The sequence below is a fragment of the Kogia breviceps genome, chromosome 7 (assembly GCF_026419965.1).
Source record: "Kogia breviceps isolate mKogBre1 chromosome 7, mKogBre1 haplotype 1, whole genome shotgun sequence".
Lineage (NCBI taxonomy): Eukaryota > Metazoa > Chordata > Mammalia > Artiodactyla > Physeteridae > Kogia > Kogia breviceps.
This window is the reverse complement of record NC_081316.1, coordinates 16,045,219-16,060,960: the sequence shown is the minus strand read 5'-3', so window position 1 is coordinate 16,060,960 and position 15,742 is coordinate 16,045,219. Positions and strand designations below refer to the sequence as shown.

Below are 15,742 nucleotides of genomic sequence, written 5' to 3'. Positions count from 1 at the left end.
CTCTGTGACCACCTAGAGGGGTGGGATAAGGCCGGTGGGAGGGAGACGCAAGAGGGAGGGGATATGGGGATATATGTATACAATATAGCTGATTCACTTGGTTATACAGCAGAAACCAACACAGCATTGTAAAGCAATTATACTCCAATAAAGACGTTAAAAAAAAATAAATAATATAAAGGGCCAGTGACGCGTGCGCGGCCCCAGGAGCACGGGGCTTAGCAGTGAGTGACCCCGGCATCTCTCAGTGCCCTGAGCCTCTCTCGGTTTGGTCTCCCACCCTGAATGCCGTGGTCCCTTGGCTCTGCAGAACGAGCCCTTGCTGCTGTCACCTAACAGGCCGTGTGGCCCCGCAGGCTGGACGCAGAGCTCACTTGCTCTCTGCCCTGAGCAGCCCTGCCCCGGCTTCCTCTCCGTGGCGGTGGGACGGGGTGGGAGAGGGGGGCATGCTAGCCGCCCTCAGGCGATACGTCACAGGCGAATTCTGAGGACGGGCGGGTGCTCCTGTTTGAGATTTACGCAGGTTACATGGTGCAGCTGGCTCCCCACCCCTCACATCTCTGAACACATTTTTAGACGCCTGCTTTGTGTTCTACTTTGAAAGCTTGATAGGGTAGAAGTATTCTCATTTTACGTACAGAGAACAAGTGAGGAACAGAGGAAATCGGTCCCTTGTTACCGAGCTCTTACGTTCAGGAAACAGAACCTGGAAGACATATTGTAATTCTCAATGTACCACCCTTGCCCAGGACCAGAATCTCCACACCTGCTGGTGTTGGACCTGAGTCCCCACGTGTCAGCGAGTCTGCTGCCCAGGGGGTGGGGCTGCCAGGCGAGGAGGGCCGTCCCAGAGGAGGACTGAGAGGGCCTGACTGATGGGTTACAGGAACCAGAGAGCTGGGAGCTGTTAGCCTGCGGGGCGAGGGATGGAGGATCCAAAGAGACTCTAGAAGCTGGGGAAGGGGGCTGGCGTGAGGGACGGAGGGCAGGTTGGTCTTGGACATGAAGAGGGCGGGACATCCTGGGTCAGGCGACCTCCACCGCCTGAGGGAGTGGACTCATCCTGGGCGGCCCCAGAGGACGGGCCAGGGGAGCCCTTCCAAGACCAGGTCTTCACCACCCAAGCCCAGCCTCCCAACTGGTCCCCACCTTCCAGGGTTTTCTTTTCCATTCTATTCTCTTCACTAGCATTTTCACCCAGGCTCTGCCTTCTTGGGAATGGGGATCAGGCCTGGAAGTCACGGCCACTGCCCGACCCCTTAGAATTTCATGGCTGGAAAATCTTGTATTTTGTCCAGCCTTCAGCCCCGCCACTGAGTCCCTGTAGAAATTCCTAATGAATGGCTTCCCAGCCCCAGCCAGCAGCCCCCAGTGACAATGCCTGGGGCGCCTCCCTCCCAAGCCGCTGCCCCACGTTAAGCTGTGCCAGGGCTCCCTGCACTGGGGGCTGTGCCCCTCTGATGCTCACCTCTCCGCCCAGGTTCTGCCCGCTGGGTCCACCCGAATGCGCCTCTGCCCCTGCTTCAAGCCAGCAGCCGTGTGGTCCGGGCTCCTCACTCACACCGCCACCTTCTCAGCACCTCTTCATCTCTGCTGCAGTTTGTCAGTGAGTTTCTTCAAGGGTGTTACTGAGATGGGGGCGTAGAGACATGAAGCCTTTAGAACAGACAGGGCCTCATTTTATACACGAGGAAACTGAGGAGTTAGGTCGCTTGCCCAAGGCCACACAGATGGCCCGAGACAGGGCTGGGCCTCAAGCCCCGTCACTGCTCTTTTCCTGCCACCCACCGACTGGTGACGGGCCCAGGCAGGCAGAGGGCAGCCTCGGCTGTTGACGCCACGCTTCTGGTGTCGTCCAGGGTCACGCTAGTGCTTCTTTGGGCGGCCCCATCCCCAGTGACGTGTTGAACTTCAAGTTGACTAACAGGCCTGAATTGTTTTATAACTTGGCATTTCCTGATTGTAAAAATAACATATGCTCATTGTAAAAACCATTAGAAATTACATAAAAATATAAAGTATAAACCTTCGCAGCCACTTCCTGATGCTGTAAAGTTCCCCCGCACCGTGCACTTGGTTGCTTTGTCTTTAGCTGTATAAATAGGACTCTCCTTCCATCCTCCATCAGGCCGGATGTCTTGCTAGGTCCCAGCCAGCTCTCCCGTCTCTCAGAATTTTGTTACCAGTTCTTGTTGGCACCTGGGCAGGGCTCAAAAAAACGCGGTGGTGAGGCTGAACGAATGACAGCATCCGATTGTCGGATTGTCGGTGGGACGGGTGAGGCCCCCTGCCGGCCCCAGAGCCCACACCTCCTCTCTTCTGGGTCTGATGCTCCTCTTCCCCTCCCTGAAACACCTCCCCTCCTCTTTTGTTCTATTCAGACTCTCCCATTTTTCCAGCCCAGCTGAACCCCACCTCTTCCAAGAAGTCTCCATTCTTTCAAATGCAAAAGCCTCCTTTTGGGGTTCCACAGCCTTTGTAGTCTGGCCACACCGTCTACCCTTCGTTATCCATTGAACTTGCACTAATCTCTTCCCTCTGCCTGACTGCTCCCTATTTCCCAGGCGGCGGGAGGGTACCCACACCGTTCTCGTGTCCCTCCCGGCACCCATCCTGCAGAGTCTCTAGATCATTGTGGGCCCTCAAAATGTGACTGCTGGCCTGACCCTGTCTGAGTGGTGTCCCGCCCTTGAGCCCTTCTGAGGAGTGGCTTAGAGGGAGCCCCGGGGACCCTCTCCCCACCCCCATCCCTGGCTTTCTGGAAAACTTGCTCCCCCTAAAGTTTGCATAGCAGTTAATCATCTGGGTTCCCAACAATGGGCTCTGCCCGTCTTGGGACATGTAAAAATGGAATTTAGTTTGCCTTTCACATTGGAAGGCTGCTAGAGATAAAGAGAAATCCTCTGTGCCTGGCTATTTAAAGAGACATAGGGAGGAGGGTTAGGGGCCCTTTCCAGTCCTCTGGGCTTCACACAGGGAGCCTTAGAGGTCAGATCAATGTTTTCCTTTCTCCTCGCAGCAACAGGACTACCAACTCTTCTCACGCCTCCCGGGACATCTGCCAAGGGCCCAGGCCCGGCAGCCCCCTCCTCCATCCCTGGTGGGGGCGTGATAAAAAAAAAACGCTGAACTGGGACTCGGGGACCAGGGTCCCCAGAGCGATCAGGTCTCCCCAAGCGATCCTGGGTAGGTGATGGGCACGGCCTGGTAATCTCTAAGTTTCCCTCTACTTTGAGTTGCCTAGAGGTGCGAGGCCGTCTGCCGGCCTCTCCGTCGGCAGTGTGCGCGCGTGCTCCCAAGCACAGACCCTAAGCCAGGCTGTCTGGTTTCTAGCCCAGCTCCACTACTAGTTAGTCCTGAGACTTGGGGCCAGCTGCCTAACCTCTGTGCTGGGTGTGGGGAGCAGCCCCCATCTAGGAGGGTGGCTGGAAGATCAAGGGAGCTAATATGCATGAAACATGAGTGTGCCTGGCCCAGAACAAGTGCTGTGCAGGTGTGACCATCCCTACAGCTAGGTGTCTGATCCAGAAGTGACGGGAATTTTGAGCCCTACTATTTAGGAATGTGGCTCTTCCTCCTGTGGTCCTGGCAGGGTGTGGGGAAGAGACTGGACCCCAGGTAACTGCACCCACTGGAGGAGAGCCACGAGTCAGTCAGGCTGCAGGAGCCGGGGGAGGGCCCGCTGCCACCGTGAAGAGCACAATGGGCCGCCTTGGGGTCAGCAGGCGCTGAGCGCCCAGACCATGGGCGGGCCACCTTACCTAGCAGGCTCTTGTCTTGACTTCAGGGCCATCGCTACCTGTAAAAGGGTAAAGCTTTGAACAAAATGCATCAATTGTTTTGATTAATTTCCCTGCCGGTGGAAAAAATGAGGTCTATAAAACAAAAAAGCAGAAACACAGAAGATGATAGTTCTTTATTTTGATAGTTGAGGGGAAAGTTATAAAACAGACAGCACAGAGCTTTGTGACTGCCTCAGATAGGCAATGAACACAAGAGATGAACAATGAACAGGCAATGAACACAGGGATACAGAAATGTAAACAAGACAAGGCTTCCAGAGAATGTTAGTTTATGCTATACAACTTCCAGAATACAGCAGCTCCCACAGACTCTAAAGTAAACTAAAACGAGAGTCTTCCAGAACAATCCATACACATTCAGAGGGAGGTCAGAGAAGGCTCCTTCCCTGCATCCGGGGACTGTGCAGATGCTGCTCTTTCCGGGCAGGAGAGGCCAAGGCTGTTTCTGCCTGGGCTTTGGCTTCACGGGGCAGCTTCACCTGCTCTGTTCCGTGTTCTCCTTCGAGTTTGCCTTCTCGTTCTGCGGCAGGCTGGCTCCAGCCCCTGCCCGTCTTTGCCTTTTGACCCACAGCCCTTTCATGTTCTTAGCAGGAAGCCCAGCCAGGCCGGGTCCCTCGGGTGGAGCCAAGCAGCCCAGGGGTGGCTCCCTCCTTAGGTGCTCAAGACCCAGCCTCACCATCTGCCAAACATTCAGAAAAAAGGCTACAAATATAACTTGTTAACCATCTAATACTGTCCTCCCTCTAGAAGTTTCTGAAGTGTCTGGTTATTATTGTCCTAATCTTTTTGCTCCCACCCTAGGGTTTTTGACTCTCCCAGGAAAAGAGCAGGCCTCGCAGCCTGGCCCTGCACTCTTGCTGTTACTTCAGGCAGTGGACTCTGGGCGCCTCAGAGACTCATCACCCCACCCGGCTTACCCCTGCGGCCGCAGCTGGACACCCCCCACCCCAGATGTCCGGAATGGTGAGCCGTTCCGCAAAAGGTCTGTTATCAGGAGACCAGGAGGCTCTCGGTCACCCTGAGACTTGCCTTGGAAGGATGTGGGAGGGAGGCAGAGACACGGGGAGGGAAAAGCAGAAGATGTGACGGCTGTCCCGGCAGAAGAGGGAGAACAGAGAGCAGTACAGCCTCCTCCAGGCAGGGCTGGAGGAAAGTCTTAGGTTAAATATCTCAGGAGGTATGAGGGGTGGGGCTGGGTCAGGGCAGCCACCCCAGAGCCAAGGTGCAGAGGAGGCGTGAAACGTCCAGGATAAATAGAACCGCGTGGGGAGGAGAAAAGCCAGCTCCACCCCCTCTTAAAACAGTCGCCATTGGCACCAAAAATATATTACTATCTGTACACATTGTCATCTTTTAAAAAAGGAAAATAAAACCTCCTTGGCACCTTGTAGTTGATTTCTTAAATATGAGGTGATATATGGCAAGGCCTCCCGCGTGCGTGCACGTCCACGGCTGTGCACACGCGTGCATCTCCCTGTCGAAGAGCAGCGCCCCGCGGCGCCCCTGCAGCCCTGAGCGCGAGGAACATGTCCGGGCGGGCCGCCGCCAGCTCCTGCACGGCTGTTGTTTGCAGGGGTGCCCTCTGCCGGGGCGCCTGACTCTGCGGTCCACGGGGGACCAGCAGCCCCCCATCCCCCCGCTGCTCCAGAAGCAGAGGACAACAGGCTCGCCCTCACGTACCTCCTCTGGGGAGGAAGTCCTGTCTCTGGGCCCGAGCTGCTTCAAATCGAAGGCAGCCCTGGCCCGCCCCGCCCTGCCCCACACTTAACACACGTCTGCCCAGGCTCAGAGCGGCCTCTGCCCCCCAGACACCGACGCAAATGCGAGCAGAGGCCAGCGCCGGCCTCAGCGAGCACGCGTGCCCACGGGCTCCAAGCCTGGCCACCGGCGTTCCGGCAGGAGGCCGCAGAGGGCGGGCTGGCCGGGCGGCAGGGAGGTGGCCCTCGCCTTCTCAGGGCTGCCCAGGCCGGGGCGCCGCTGCTCAGAGGTGGTGACTGCTCTGCAGCAGGGAGGTGACGGTGTCCTGCAGGGCCACGGCCACCTTCTTGGAGGTCTTGCGCAGCAGCGGGCTGTCAGGGTGGCGCTCCTTCAGGTGCAGGACGTGGCCCTCCTGGCTCTCGGACGTGCAGCCGCACTCCTCGCACACGTACAGCTTGGCCCGCCGCTCCTTGTACGCGTACTTCTGCTGCACACCGTGGATCTTCTTGAGATGAGACTCCAGAGAGCAGCGTTGCGTGAAGGCCTTGTCACACAGGCTGCATTTGTAGGGCCGCACGCCTGTGGGGAGGGCAGCGCCGACGTCAGGGGCCCGACTCCGTGGCAGAGGAGCGCCCGGAGGCCCGCCCGACCCCAGCTCCCCAGCGAGCCGCGGAGGACGTCTGCCCAGGGCTCCCGGGCCCGCCGCCGCGGCCTCCGCCGGGCAGGCTCCTCTTACCAGTGTGGGTGCGCACGTGTCTCTTCAGGTCGAAGGTGTCGTTGAAGCCCTTCCCGCAGTAGGTGCAGAGGTGCCTCTTGACGTCGTTGTGACACTTCATGTGGCGATTCAGCATGCGCTGGTACGTGAAGGCCTTCTGGCAGATGTGGCAGGTGAAGAGGTCTCCACTGGGAGTGTCCCCCAGGGTCACCTGTGGGCGAGGGCGGGGTTTGTGACGGACACCCAGGAGTTGGGGCTGCAGGTGGCAGACTGGGGGGACACACGCACCAGCCCCCAGCCACGTGAGGAGGGCGGCGCCCACCCCAGAGGCCACATCTCTGTGCCCCGGGCTCCCGGAGGTCCGGGTTGCGGGGCCGGAAGGAATGTCCGCCTCCTGTTGGGCTCCTGAGTCTCTGTGCAGGGCCGCCACCCAGCCCCTCCCTTACCATCTCTAGAGATGGGTGGCCAGCTCCCCACAGAGACAGCCCGATTGAGTAACTCTGCCTGTTAAAAGTCCTCCCTTCACTGAGCCCAAATCTTTCTCTGTCGTTTCTGCTCTCTGTTCCCATCCTACGCCTCAGGACAGGGAAGAGTGCCCACGATGCGGTCTCCGTGCAGCCTTCCCAGGCTGAGGCCACCACTGGGAGCCTGGAGTCCCCTCGCAGGCCAGCTCAGCCCCTGGCCTTACTTGAGCCTGACGTGGTCTGGTCTGAGTCCCTTTGCCACCTTGATGACTCTCTTGCTTATAAACATTTTTCATTTTCTTTGTAACTGTGGAACAGCTGTTCAGAAGTGGAGACGTGGCCTCAACACCCTACCTCTGTGAATGTTCAGAGGTTACTTGTGCTTTGTGGTGGCCTTGTCGCTGGTCACTCCTCCCAAGCTCCCTGGGCACCGGATGCACCCCATCACCCCGTGCCTTCTGGCCCTGCATTGCTTCTGGCACCGGGTAAATGCCTTGTCGCTAGCTAATCAAGCCCTTTGGGGTCAGGACTCACTCCTCTGGCACACCTGCTGTTCTGTGCCCCCTGGTCTCTCTCTCCACGTGCTCCCTAGCCACTGGGATTAAGGGGTGGGAGGAAGGGCCCTCGGGGATCTGGGGCACTGTGTCAGCTCCCCGGCCAACCGCCCAGTACATGTCTTGGCGATTCCCCTCTGGTTACAACATGTGGCCTCCGCAGGTAAGAGAGGCAGGAACAGCATTGCACAGCCAGTTTTCTTCAGTCTTTTGGCTCATAGGAAAGCTCCACGGGAGCCCTTCCTCTAGACGACTGCTTCCAGATCCCGGAGCTTTCAGGAATGGAGGCCCAGCCAGAGACAGCCCTGCTGTTTGCACGCTGGAAAGCAGGGGTATTCCTGTGAGCTCCTTCCTGCCTCGGCTGCTGAGCAGTGGGCGCTCACCCGGCCCCGCCCCAGACGCAAGGCTCTGGGATGGAAGCACACACTTGGGCGAGGCGGAGACTGCCGCGGGGCACATGCGCAGGGAGTCGACCACCAAGCAGACTCCAGACCTCACTCTCAGGCAACGGAGACGGAGACGCAGGCCCAGGTCAGCTTGTAGAGCCAGGCTCACGCTTCCCCGCTTCCCCTAGGACTTCTGTGTAAAGAGGTGCCTCCCCTCAAGACCAGAAATGAAGCTAAACAACCCCCAGAGAGGACTCCAAAGGGTTAAGCGTCTTTTGAACCTCACTGCTGCTTCCTAGCGCATGGGCATTCTCACTTCCGACCCACTTCTCTTCTTTCCCACCCCCGTCCGTGCTCCAGTGAGGTTCACTTCTCTGCAGAAACCTAGACCCAGATCCAAGGCCAATCTCTACTTAAGTCTCATTTGTGCCACGTCTCGTGGGCTGGACCCGGGAGGATACACGTGCCCCTGGTCGTTGGAGACAGCGTGAGGGTCAGTACCTTCATCTTGGCACGCAGGAAGCCATGGTCTCTGCTCTGTGGGTCTGCCAGGCGGCTCGTGTCTTCGGAGGGCAGCTGGGCCACCACGCAGGGCCCTGGGGTCACACTATAGCTGGAGTCCCGAAGGCTCATGTCCAAAGCCAGAGGGCAAGAAGGGGGTTCGGCCACTGATGGCTCTGGCTCCCTGTAGGGCTGTGGTGGGCAGACGCCTAGGCTGACTGGGAAGAGAAGAACAGCCAAGTGAGGGGCTTGGTGGGGAAAAGGGGATTGCGTGGGATTTCAGGAAGGTTCCCTGGCCGTAAGCTGGCTGGAACCTGGATCCGCTGTCCCACCCCTTGCAGGCATGTGGCAGAGCAGGGCTGCCCCCAGCCCACTGCATGCCGCACCTCCCCCCCCCCCCCACCCACCCCATTAAGGTAATTACAGGTGACGCCAGCCAAGCTCCACGGCCCACAGGCCTGCCCGTTGAGTAATTTGTGTCTTAGCGGAACTGGGAGGACCAAACCTGCCCTGCCAATTATTCTTCCCGAGCTGTCTGCCTGCCCCACCTGGGCCAGTGCCTCTGGGTTCCAGGCCTCATCCACGCTCCTGCAGGGACAAAGGGCACCACTGGAGGCCCTGGACCCAGGGACTCACCCCTGCCCCAGAAGGGTCCCGGTGGTCTGCGCCACTCCGGGCCTCTCTTCCAGGCAGATTTAGCTGCTGGCCGTGGGGAACGGGGTGGTCCTAACCCCCCTCTCCCTCGGGGTGGTCTGTCCCTGACGTTGCAGCTCACTGGGGCTCCAGGCTCCCCACTCCCGCTGGCCCAGCTTAGCAAGAGAGCAGGCCGGGTGGGGCAAGGGCAGGGAGGAGGTCAGGGAGCAGCAGGTGGGTGCGGCCTAACAGTCTCCTGGGCAGCCTGCCCGGCTGTTACGGACGGAAGCCTCCCCTAGAGCAGGGACCGCTCACTTGCTTGGTCGCTGTGGCGCTTTGAGGGCTGGGCTCCCGCCCTTCGCACGGCAGCTGCAGCGATACCAGCAATACCGGCAGCCCTTGGACACGCCGCTCCCCACGGCAGACACCTCACGCTCAACAGGGCCGGAGAGGCTTGGCCCTCGTCCTGACTAGACGGGAGGGGAGCTCTCCCGAGTGACACAGAGGAGACAAGTCTCAAACCCCCAGAGCTGAGGCAAACAAGCTAATGTTACAGTTTGGTCAGTATTTTTCTCCCAAAGAGGCTAAGCTAGGAACATTTTCCAAGCCTCAGAAGGAAAAATCAAGAGGGGCACAGGAAGGAAAGGATGAGTGGGCTCCAGGGAGAGGGACTTAGCAGGTTGAGACCACTTTAGGGTCTCAGAACCATGAAGAAGGCCCCCTGTGCCCGCAGCCCCTGGCTGGTGAGACAGTGGACAGGGTCCCATGGAGGGGCGGCCCCCAGCAGGATGCAGCGGGCGAGGCTGGAAGCAGAGGACACACCGACGGAGGAAGGGCAAATATGAAGGCACCCAAGTTTCGGGAGAGGTCCCCGATCTCACCCCCTTCAAACATAACAAAGTTCTGACAGGGGAAGACTGCTCCTGCCCGCCACCCAAACCCGTTCTGCTGGCACTGGCGCCGTCTGTCTGTCCGTCCGGGGACTCTAATGAGCCACCTCATTCCGGGAGTTGATTCACCAGCACCCGGCCCCGGCCCAGCCTCTCTCCAAGCCCTGGACGGCTGCACGTCAGGCCGGAGCTCTCGGAGGCCCCCCGCCCCCATCCCCGTCCTCCCACAGTGACAGCCGTCTGTGTACAGGGATGGGGGCTGCCGGAGGCGGGCGTGTCAGAGTGCTGGCAGCTTCAATTTATGCCAGATTACCAGCTACTGGAGATCTTGGCTAAGAATTCAAAACTGGATGACAATTTCCATTTCTCAATCCAGGTAGAGGCCAACAGGAGCCTCTACCCTCTTCTGTCTTTCAGAATCAGGTAGCGAGACCAGGGCTCCCGGAAGTTGGAGCCGGGGCAGCAGAGGGAGGAGAGACAGCAGGTGAGGGCTAACCGGCTTGGGCCCAAACGCCTTGGCTCCCTGGCTCCCTGGCCCCGCCAGAGTGGGGTCCATGGTGAGGGTTCTTAGGATCGAAGCAGGTTTAGGGGGAGACCTGTTTCCCAGGCCTGCCTCTCCCGTTCCGCAGAAGCCCTGAAATGACAGTGCTGGGGAACCGGGCACAGGCAGCGGGCCCGCCTGCTCTGCCCCCGTGCCGCCTTTCCCCGAGCGAGGGGCAGGTGAGGCCGCCAGGGTGGGGACGGTTGCCTCATCCCCCCCCCCGCCCCACCAAACCCGTCTTCCTGCCACCCCCGGGAGCGTGTCCCTGCCGCTGCGCCTATCACTGGGTGTCTCCGAGCAGCAGGAAGCAGAACTGGTTGGGCCCTGCTTGTGCGGCTCTCTGTCCCCTAATTAGATGTTTCCGGCAAGGTGGCGGCCGCTGTGGCTACTCATCGCCCGCCCGCAGCTGAGGAGTGTGGCAAGGCCCTCTCCCTACCCCCTCAGGGGCTGCACGGGTTCCCTTTCTGTCGGCTCAACATGCCCCCACCTGGATGACACTGGGCGTTGGGCCCAGAGCGGCTTCCCACCCGAGGCCTTCAGCAAGTCCCCTCTCTCTTGGATTGAAAGCTCCTGGCCCAAACACCAGACAGGGTGCCAGCTCCTACCCTATCCAAGGCCTCAGGCCAGGGCTGGGCACGAGGCCTGGCCCTAGGCTCTCTGGGGAGAGCGGGTGAAACAGACCTGAGGACACCTAGCCACGGGTTGGGGCTGCTGCCGACCTGGGGGCGGGGGCGCGGGGAGCCCAGTGTGTCAGCACAGCCCAGGCTGGCGTTAGGCGGTCTCGCACCCTTATCAGGAAGGGCAGGGTCCCCTGTGCCCGTCTCCTCCGGCCCCCAGGTCAGCTAGCAGGGGCCTGAAAGGGAGCCAGCGCCAGCCAACTGGCAGAGCTGGGCAGCCCTGGAAACACAACGGGCCCATCTCCCAGCCTGTCGTTTCCATTCTGTGAACGCCAAGTTCTTCTCTCAGGCAGGCCCTTTGCCCGCTTTCCCAACCGCTATACCATGTCCACAGTGAAGCTAACCAACGCTGTGCACCTCAGCCCTCACGCCAGGGTGGGCGCTGCGGCCGGCGGAACCGTACTGTGTTTGCGTCCCTCCTTCCCCCCCTCCCGTGCAGCACGGGGCTGGCACCCCTGTGGGACGCCACACGATACCTGCTGAGCACGAAGAGAGTTAAAGAAGAAGCCTGACATCAACAATGGCCGTGCTTTGCTCCCGTCCTCCCCACGCCCAGAGGACTCGGTCTCACCTGCTCGCTATCTGGGACAAACAGCCTGGCAGCATTCTGCCTCAGGCCACCCAGGCTAGGGACAAACAGCCTGGGCCCTTGGGTGACGGCACCCTGTGGGACGGCTAGGAATCCCGTCTAGCCCACCGTACCCATCCGCCGGCTGGCTGTCTACCCTCCCAGCCTTGCTCCCCCGGAGAGCTCGGCAGCCGCGTCCGTCAGAGGCATAATCTCTCGCCAGCTCCACTCCCTCGCACCCCTGCATGTGTACTCCGGGGCCCAAAGCTGACTTCCTCAGCCTTTCTAACTCGGCCCCAGAAAGAGCTACCCAGGTGCCCACACTGCCTAGTCAGAGCCAGGCTGAGGACGCTCCGATCCCGCGCACCTCAGCCTGGCTGCCCCCTGGGGTAGGCGTGTGCTGATGAACTGGCAGAACGGACTGCAAAGGCTCCGTCTGAAGTGGGGGGGTGGGGGGCGGTTCGGGGGGGTTGTAGGGAAGAGGCCCCAGGATGCTCATGGCTGGGGCATGTCATTCAGCTTCCAGGCCTGGTCTGCCCTCCAGTGCCTTCCTGGCCTTTTGAGATTCCTCTCAGCAGGGGCCCGGAGAAGCCCACTTCCTCCCCGTTCCTGGAGCTTCGCCTTAGGTCCAGGAGATGGAATTTAGCCCCTGGGTACAGGGGCCTGGGTTCATCGTCAAGAAACCAGCATCAGTCCCTGCACTCCACAGTCAATAATGACACAACGAAGGAGAAATGCCAGGGGAGATGGAGGGCGGGGGCTCAAAGGCCAAACAGGCGGCAGCTTAACCATGAACCCTTTCAGTGCTCCTGGTGTAAGTGCTGACGTCACCCACCCCTGCAGCCTTCCAGCCCCTGTGCCCACTTCTGGGCTTTTCCCTCAGCTTTGGGAGGAGAGTGAGGCCCAGGGGACTGACGGTGGGAAACCTCTAGAACTGTGCCTCAGAGAAGAGGCTGGAGTGCTGCTCAGACTGGGGGCCTGGAGTCAGAGCTGCCAGGCCGGGGCCCAGGATCTTCAGTCAGTAAACACTTTCTTTCCAGGCATTCTTTGCTGCTCTAAGGGTCTCAGAGGGCCCTGGCGGGAAGGTCAGACCTCAAACGCTTCATTCCCCAGCCCTCCCGGGGCCTCTCCCAGTGGGACCGGATGGGGTCAATGCTTACTTGGTCACAACGTGCTGAGTCTGTGAGGTGGGGTGAAGGAAACGTGCCCAGCCGGCTCTCAGGGTCACGGTCGGCTGGTGATGGAATGGCCCAGTCAGGGGACAGGCCACCACAAAACACACTCCCCACCCTCTAGCCATCTAAGGCACCCGAGCGTGGCCCGAGAACATTCCCTTTCTCGTTTCCAAAAACGGTGGGAAAACTCTCTAGTGGGCCACATGGTTTTGAGAGGCAAAAGTAACTTATCTGACTTCTATGCTTTGCTTGAGCCCACGGGACTCTCCCTGGCAAACTGTCACCTGCACCTCCAGGTTAGACCCCACCCTACATCCGGGATGATCCTGCAGAGTGAGCGGCTCCCCTCACCTGGACAGCAGCGGCAGGTGGCACAGACCATCCTGTGCACCTGATGGGACAGCCCCTGGGCGCAGGTCTCCCCTGCCACTCCCACTATGGCCACCAGAACTGTGCTGGGGAAAATCACTAGGACGCAAGGAAGTCAATGATTTGAGCAAAGGGAACTCCTTTGTCCTTTGTAAAGGTCAACACATGATCTGTTACTGATTGGGATGTGAAATAAAACTAAAAATAACATCACACTAGTCTCGAGCAAGGCTCTGCTCACCTTTAACACAGTCCAAGTTCGGTTTATCAGATCCCGAGGAGCAGCTAAGCAGCAAGTCAGACACAGGTAAGGGAGGAGGCAGGAGGAAGGAAGGGGGCTCGCGTCCCTCACCCCCTCACATGGCCTTTCTGGAGGTGGAACACTGATCAACTCCCCAGGGAACTTGGAGAGGCAAGAAACTATACACAGAATCCTCGGCCCACACCCTGATCCACCTCCGGTGTGGAGGCAGCTCACTTCCCTTTCTGTCTCAGTTTCCCCACTGGGGTCATCAGGACTGCTGGCGCATTCCCACCTTTTAAGGAGGCTGTAGATAGGGGCCCTGTAGGCCATAGGACCCTGACGCCACCACTACACCCACAGTCTCCAACAATTTCTTCAGGAGAGAAACCGAGGCAAGAGCCCTCCCAGGGCCCCTCACTGCCCTTATTTCACCACTCTCCTACAAGGCCCGGGGCGATGCAGGGGAACCTGCAGATCAAGGGTCAAAGTCGGTTGGTTAATTACAACCTCTCCCCCGTTGGAGGCGCTGGGCACGGTGTTCAGCGCATCCCGCGCCCCACCCCCAAGGCCTGGGGAAGGGGAGTTCCGAAGCAAACTGGCTCCCGACCAAAGATTCTGTTAGGGGTGGGGGAGGACCGAAGGCGCAGAAGAGGTCTCAGGGCTAACGTGGAAGATGCCACTGGAGGAAGAAACAACTGGGGTTACTCATCCAAAGTTGACTCCCACGCTGTCAAGGCGTCTTCCGAAAATAAACTGGGTGCCCCAGCTTCCCCTGGCTGTGGGGTGGGCTCCTTAAAACCCCTCTCAGCTCAGGGGTGTCCTCTGCAAGGTCGAAGGAGGCGCGTTTCTAACAGAGGTGAGAGCTGACCCCACCTTTGTCTTCAGGGCTAGTGGGGTGCAGCTCGGCGCCTTCCCTACGGTCTCACGCTCCCCACGGCTCGGAGCTCCTGCCTGCCCGACCCTCACGGGGACCTTCTGGCAGCCAGTGTTGTGGGTGAGAGGGAGAGATCAATGAAGGTGGCTTCAACTCTGGGTCTTCTCTTACATTTTGCACAAATCTCAGCAGAAACTCCAGCTCGCTCCCTGCCCCCCGAAGTGGCACCGCTCCAGTGCCCTCCTCCCGCCTCATAAAAGTCCCGGCTTTCGGGATTTACGACACGAGAGTGGAGGGTTGCCTGAGCGGTGACACACCCCGTTGCCTCCACTGCGCCGCGGCTCGGACCGGTGGAGGGGAGGGCGGCACCGCGCGCGCCCGCGCGCCTCGGACAGGCCTGCCCCCCGCCCCGCCGGGGTCCTGGGAACGGCTGTCGCCCCCACCTGGCAGCCCCCGCGCCCACCCCCGCCCTCGCCTGGCCTCTCCTTCCGCCGGCCCTGCCCTCCCCTCCCCCCACGCCCGGGGTGGGCCGCGCCGCGGGCTAACGGGGCAGCGGCCGCTTAAACATTAAATAGGGCGCCCCAGCTGCGCCGGCCGCGGGGCTCCGCGCCACTGCGCCCCGCACGCCGGCCGCTCGACGGGGCCCCGCCGCCCTCTCGGCGGCGCGGGGCTCGGGGCGCGCGGACTGGGCGCCTCACCTGGCACGTAGATCTCGCCGCGCTCCTCGTCGGGGAGCTCGCTCCAGTTCCTCCTGCACGTGGAGACGCACGTCTTCTTCACGAGAAACGCGCGGGGCATTTTCGAACCCTCCTCGCCGGGTACCAGCCGCTTCCGTAACTAGGGTCGGAGCCGTCCCACCTTTCCCTGGCCGGGCTGGAGGCGGGCGGGGGTGGGGGTGGGGGAGCAGCTCGGAGAAGAAGTCGCCAAAGCGTCCCGCGTTGCGCCGGGAGGCCGTTCCCGGGACGGCGCGCGCCCGTTTCAACTGCGCGGAGCTGTCGCCGTCCTCTGTCTGAACGAAGTCCCCTGCAGCCAGGTGCACCGGGCGGCGGCGGAAGCGGCAGGTATGCTTCTCCCGGCGCGACTGGCGTCCCTCGCGTCCGCTCGGGAAGTCTTAAAGTGCGAGCAGTACGGACGGGTTCACGCTTTATTGGCTCGCGGCGGCGTGTGTTGGTGGCTGGGGCGGGGAGGGGTGGGGGCTGATCTGAGCTAATTAGCTTGGAGTGGCCCGGGGAGCGACGGCGCATGCGTTGGGAAATAACGGTGACAACCCACCTATTTGTTACCTGTCGAACCGGTTTCCATTCCGCTGCCGGTGAGGTGGCCTCGCGGGCTGGGCGGGGTGGCCGGGAGGGGGCGGGGGGCGGGCGCAGGGCCCCCAGCACACCGCTGCCCAGCCGGCCCAGCCCCTGCCCGCCGGGGACCTCCCAGCGGGAGTGCTAGCGTTCGCCAAACGGAGTTTCGAAGGGAGAAGAGGAGGGGAGGGAAGCGAAGGGGCAATGTTATTCAGCGCTCACACGCTCTGCGGGCGATGAAGTGAAACTCGCCCGACTGGGCTCGGCCCGGCGAGCCCCCGGCGCCTGGGGAGGCGTGAAGCCGTCGGGCGGGACTGGGCGGCCCGGCCCACACTTGTTGAACCGGGCCCGGGCCCAA

General features: G+C 60.6%; 1 protein-coding gene across 1 annotated transcript; it reads right to left on the bottom strand.

Moving 5' to 3' along the window:
* Nucleotides 1-3,923: 3,923 nt before the first annotated feature.
* OVOL1 (ovo like transcriptional repressor 1) lies at nt 3,924-15,178 on the bottom strand. Its single transcript, XM_059070022.2, has 4 exons — nt 14,791-15,178; nt 8,122-8,339; nt 6,238-6,427; nt 3,924-6,080 (listed from the first exon to the last, which is right to left on the bottom strand). The coding sequence occupies exons 1-4, from the start codon at nt 14,888-14,890 to the stop codon at nt 5,785-5,787; spliced, it is 804 nt and encodes a 267-aa protein (XP_058926005.1). The 5' UTR covers nt 14,891-15,178; the 3' UTR covers nt 3,924-5,784.
* Nucleotides 15,179-15,742: the final 564 nt, after the last annotated feature.